Below are 5,422 nucleotides of genomic sequence, written 5' to 3' on the forward strand. Positions count from 1 at the left end.
CTGCTGCTGAGGGTCCCCGGCTCCCTATCTCAGGGCCCGGCCCGGACCCTCCCGCACTCAGGGGCTCCCGGCTCCCCTGCTCCGGAAGCGCCCTGGGACCCCGTCCACTGCAGACAGCAGGGATGACCCTGGCCCTGCTCCCCGCTGTGACCACAGGGGAGCCCCCGGCAGAGCTGGCCGGACAGCGGGGCGCCAGCGGGTGCAGAAAGCCCTGCCCTCACCACGCTCCAAGCTGGCAGCGCTCACTGTCCCCAGCGCGTCCCAGGGCTCCCCAGGTGAAAACCCCAGAGCCAGAGTGTGCTGGTCACAAGCACCCGAGGGCCCCGAGTGTGGCTGTGACTTGAGTCCCAACACGCCTGGCTCTCCAGATGACCAGGAGGAGACAGCTGCTAGGTGCTGGCCACATGGTGCCCACCGAGGATGCGCGGCCTCTCCTGGGGCCGGCTCTGGGGCTGGACACCAGCAACGTCTACAGGGGTCCTGAGAGGGGGTTTCTGGGTGGCCCTCTCCCTGGCCCCTCTGGCCCTGCCGCCCTCAGCACCCTCAGGCCACCTGTGGCACCTGTGAGGGCCACCCCAGGAAGCCTGTTTTCACCTTCTGAGCCCCGCCTTGTACACCTCCAGCACAGCTGATGTTTATAATAAAGGCTGTTTACGGACCTAACTCTCCACGCGCATGGCGGTTACTGCGTCCTGCCGCAAAGCCCACTGGGTAGGTCAACCCCGTGTGCGGGCTCGGGGAAGGGGACGCAGCCTGGCCCCAGCCTGGCCCTGGCCGGCCTTCGAACCCTCCGCGGGATGGCGGGAGGACCCAGGGAGGCCCTGCAGGGCGCCATCCCTGAGGGCTTCTAGAAACACCAGCACCCAACTGTGCATCCCATGGGGTGACCGACCACCCTAGTGTTAACCCCACAAGTCCCTGGAAGCCCCGGGGTCCCCAGGCAGACCCGAGGGCCCACTGCTGGGTGGAAAGGGGCCTGGTGGGGGCCTGGTGGGTTTCCTTGACGGTCTGTCCTGCCTTTGCCGGGGGTCGAGGTGCCTTCCTCGTGGCTCTGGGAACTGGGGAAAGGTGGGGAGCGGGGATGGGGGGCTGTGGACCCCAGCCCCATTTCCAAGAGATTCCTTCTGTTCACCCCAGCTTCTGCCCAGCCTTGGGGCCCCAGCCGGCCATGGTCTTCTGTGGGAACACTGACCGCAAACCCCAGGGCTGGCCTTGCCTCTCAGCAGCAACCCCTGCGTGCCATGGTCCCCTGGCCCCCCACCCCCAGCCCCCACCCCTCACTGACGCCACCCTCGACCCCACTCCCCTCCCTCCCCTGCTGGGCTCTCTGCCTACTGGAAAGCCCACCCCACTCGCCTGGGGCCGCTCTTCTGACTCCCGGTGCTGCCCCCTCCCCTGCTGTGACCCCCCCCCCACAGCTGTGACCCCCCCCACAGCAGAGAGCGGCGGGAGGCGGCCACCTGGTGTCTGCTTGGGCCCCAGCCCCAGAGTGGAGCAAGGTGCAGGGCGGGGCGGGCACCGTGGACCTCCCGGTGTGGCTGTGGCCAGCCCTGCCCCAGGTGGGGTGCCTGCACCTGTGGCCCCCCAGCACCTACATTTCAAACAAACTCCCAGATCCATAAGCCAATTGCCTGGACCTGCTGAGGGGTCTTGGGCCCCTGGCCAGGGGCCCAGGGAGAACTTGGGGCAGTAATGTGGAGCTCAGGGGCACTTTGGGGGGCTTGACTGCTCTCTCATCACCAAGGACCCTCCTGGCCACCCCAGACCCCACCTCTCCCTGCAGGGAGCCTCTCGTCCCACAGCCCTGCCTGCCCTGCACCCCTGCTCCCCAGCCTGGGGGGGCCGCCCTACCTGAGGACCCTCTGTGCCAAAACCCACTTCGGGTCCCCTGAGCCCTCCCCAGCCCCGGGAGCCTCGCTGTGTGCTCCCCCACCCCTGCCCTGTGCCCTGCTCATGTGCCGCCCTCCCGCCCTCCCCGCTGCGCGTGACAGAGTCCCTGAGACAAGTGACTGTAACTGTGTTTATTGATGAGGCCGGGGCTTCTGCTGAGGCCCCGGTGGGGAGGGGCACGGGCGAGGGGGGCGTGTGGAAGCTTCGAGTGCTCCGTTGTTGGGGAGCTTCCAGACCAGGCGAGGGGGAGCGAGGCCTCGGGCACACGGCCGCGCCCTGGCGCCCCCAGACAGAGGTGGACAGGCAGGCAGGCGCCGGCACGGCGCTGGCCAAGGAGGCCGCACGCACACACACTCGCACGGAGAGACTCGGGCTGCCTCCGGCTCCAAACCAGTGCAAGTGACTTAGTGCAAATTGAACTCAGGAGGGACGGGGGACGGAGCCGCAGGTGCATCGAATCTCTCAAGCAAAGGAAAGACAGGAAAGACAGAAAGGAAAAGAGGAGGAAAGGAGGAAGAAGAACAGAGGAGGGAGGCGGTGGTGGGGCTGTCCCGCCCCAGGATGGCTTGGCGGGCAGTGGTCCCCACGCGCGGCAGGGGGTGGCCGGGAAGATGGAGTCGCCAAGGCGGGGGGTGGTGCGGGCGCTGCTCTTCCGATGGTGTCTGTGGTGTTGGGTCAGCGGGTTCCTGCTCCTTCAGCTTAACCTGTGGATAGCGGCATGGCGTGTGGGTGGCGGCAGGGCAGGGGGGGACGGCAGGAAGCTTCCAGAAGGGGTGCCCAAGCTCACCTTCTGGAGCCGATTCCTGAGTCGGGTGGTGTAGTGGTTCCAGAGTGCAGCATATCTCGGTTCAGAGCTAGACCGACTTGCAGAAGTCCCGGATTGGAAGTCCCAGGCATGAGCTGGGTAGCACCATTTCTGTGGGTTGGGAGTGAGTGAGGCCCCGCCCTGTCGCCCTGCTGTCCCCGGCCCGGCGAGGCGGGGGGCCCTCACCTTGCATCTCGAGGGTTCTGGGGTCCAGAGAGCAGCAGTGTGAAGACTCCTGTGGGAAAGTGAAGGAGCAGAGACCCGCCTGTGTCACAGCTTCCCCGCGGTGCCAGCCGAGGATGTCCTGTGGGAGACGGTTGGGGGCGGTGAGAGGATGACTCAGCCAGGGGCCTGGGCTCCCAGCCTGGTCCCTAGGAAGGGGACATGCTCACCGCGAAGGCCGGACGGCATCCTGTCTGTCCTCACCGTCACTCCGGACCATGTCACATCCCTCAGCACGTCTGCCGGTGCCGTCCTGGCCTTCAGCGGCTGGCAGAACGTCCACCCCTGCCGGAGACCTGGCTGTGGGGAGAATGGGGGAGGTGCTGGGTGGCGGGCCGGGCAGTGGGGGCGGAGGGCGGCGGCGGGTGGACACTCACCCTCGTCTCCAGCCCAAGCACTGGGGCGCCGATCACTGCTCCGTCGCCGCCCGCGAGGCCCGCCATGGCCACGGGCTCTGGAGGCCAGCGCCCCTCGGCTTGCGCCTGGCTGCCTCTTTGCACCCTGCCTGCGCCCAGCCTCCCTCCTGAAACTCACTCACTCCGCCCCGCCCGCCTCGCCTGGTCTGGCCTCGCCCCGTGCCCTTGACTCCCCTGGGTGCTGTACTGTCTGCCGTGCCAGTCCCGGGGGCTGAGCGGTGAGGGCATACAGTGTCGCCAAGTCCACTGTGGGCCCTCTCCGCGCCAGCCCCTGGGCTGCAGTGCCTCTTGGGAACAGTGTGCCTGCAGGCCGGGCCTGTGCAGCCTCCTTGCTGCGGTATCTCTGCAGCCCACCACCCGTGGCCACTGCTCCCTCCTGGTGACGTCCTGCTGTGTACCTGGGCACTGCCCTTCTTTCCCGCTCTCCAGCCCTCACGCTCCGGCACAGGCCTCAGAAGGCTCTGCCGGAGCCACTCCTATGCCTGCTACTAAATGAATTGCGGTGGGTGGGATGTGGTGGCGGCTGGGGACCCCCCTGCATCTTGTGTCCCCGCCTCGTCCCTGTCCGGCCCAGGGCTGGCGTGCGACCCACTTGCTGGCAGCCTCTGCCTCTCCAAGTGCTCTTTCTACCTGGTGGGCCCGCGCCCCCCAGCCTTCCCCGTCTCGGCTCCCCCCGAGAAGATGTCTCCTTTGCTAACTGTCCTGCCTTCGTCCTGCCACGCTGCCGCCGGGAGGATAGCCACTTCCCTCCTCGGCCCTCGCTCCCCCAAACCTCCTTCTTCCAGAAGGCCAGTGAGGCGAGGCCCGGGGAGGGGAAGGGGACTCACCTGCCCGGCAGCGCGGGGTCCTCACCTGCCCGCTGCTGCCAGCTACACCTCCACTGCCCAGCCCTGAGGCCAAACCCTGCCCAGCAGCTCCCCTGGTCCGACCAGCCGCCACGTCCTGTAACCAAAAGTGACCGGGATGAATGTCTGGCTCCCTCTCCTCTCCAAGCCTGGCTCAGGCCCTCACACCGATGTTGCCCACGACCCTGGGAGCGCGCTCCCAGCAGCCAGCCTGCCTGAGCCGGCCCCTCCGCCCTCACCACTCCTGCCAGACCCCAGACGGCCAAGGTGCTCCTTGGCCCCTCCAACCTCTCCTCCTGCACCCCATCTTCCCCAGTTTCCCCACTACCCCCGCTACTCCCACCCCCCACCCCCTCCCTCACCCTGCTCTTCGGCCCTAGCCGGGGCTTTTTCTAACTGGGGTGGCCCCGCCCCGAATTCCCGCCCCTGCCTCTCCAGCCAATCGGAATAGGGACCTTGCCTGGGCCCCTGCAGGGCCCACCTCCACCCTGTACCGTTCCAGCGCACGTTCCTCTCACCCCATCCGGGAATTCTCCAAAGACAGACACCCCCCCCCCGCGCCCCTCCTCTGGCACCCCTTGGACAGGGCCTGGCATTGTCCCCAAAGTCTCCCTCTGGGTCAGGAACTTCTACTCTCTGAGGCTGTCCGCTCCCGGCAGGGAACACTGAGCGTGCTGCTCCCTGGCCACGGGTGCTGGGGCGTGCACTTTGCCCGCGGCTGGAGTCTTGGCTGGGGGTCCCTGGGAACTTGGACAGGACACAGCCGCTTTCTTCACCCACCATGGCTGAGACCTCGCATTTACTCCAGGGGCCTGGGAGCCCATGGGGAGGCATCGCATGGGGTGCTGTGCATGGACAGTGCGGGGTTAGGGCTGAGTGCTGCCAAGGGAAGCACTGGGACCTTGGTGGGCTGGGTCCCCTCTGGTGGGCGGGTGCCTGCCACCAGCCCGAGTTCCATCTAGTTGACCAAACTTGCTCTAGACACAGCGGCTTCCACAAGACGGACTCTCTATAGCTGGCCATGGCACCCCAGGTCCCCTTTCCGCTACTTTCCTGGCGGTCTGGATACACTCGCCGCTCTGCTCCACGACTCAAGGGCGCACTCTGGTGACCAGCTGCAAGCCGCCTCCCAGCCCTGCCCTGCCTCCCCCACCCGCCTGGGGCACCACGTTCTGAAATGCAAAGGAGACCGCAGACATTCAACTCCACTGGCTGTCCTGTTCCCTGGGTGACGACCTTGCCAT

General features: G+C 67.2%; 1 protein-coding gene across 1 annotated transcript; it reads right to left on the reverse strand.

Moving 5' to 3' along the window:
- Positions 1-2,006: 2,006 nt before the first annotated feature.
- Positions 2,007-4,522, reverse strand: LOC138384720 (uncharacterized). Its single transcript, XM_069470401.1, has 5 exons — positions 3,295-4,522; positions 3,088-3,217; positions 2,882-2,999; positions 2,678-2,806; positions 2,007-2,594 (listed from the first exon to the last, which is right to left on the reverse strand). The coding sequence occupies exons 1-5, from the start codon at positions 3,358-3,360 to the stop codon at positions 2,585-2,587; spliced, it is 453 nt and encodes a 150-aa protein (XP_069326502.1). The 5' UTR covers positions 3,361-4,522; the 3' UTR covers positions 2,007-2,584.
- Positions 4,523-5,422: the final 900 nt, after the last annotated feature.

Source organism: Eulemur rufifrons, chromosome 6 (assembly GCF_041146395.1).
Source record: "Eulemur rufifrons isolate Redbay chromosome 6, OSU_ERuf_1, whole genome shotgun sequence".
NCBI lineage: Eukaryota > Metazoa > Chordata > Mammalia > Primates > Lemuridae > Eulemur > Eulemur rufifrons.

Coding starts and splice junctions, on each gene's coding strand:
- LOC138384720 (XM_069470401.1), bottom strand. CDS start 3,360: ATGGCGGGCCTCGCGGGCGGCGACGGAGCAGTGATCGGCGCCCCAGTG. Junction 3,000..3,087: donor GATGCCGTCCGGCCTTCGCG/GTGAGCATGTCC, acceptor CGTCTCCCACAG/GACATCCTCGGCTGGCACCG. Junction 2,807..2,881: donor CAGAACCCTCGAGATGCAAG/GTGAGGGCCCCC, acceptor CCCAACCCACAG/AAATGGTGCTACCCAGCTCA.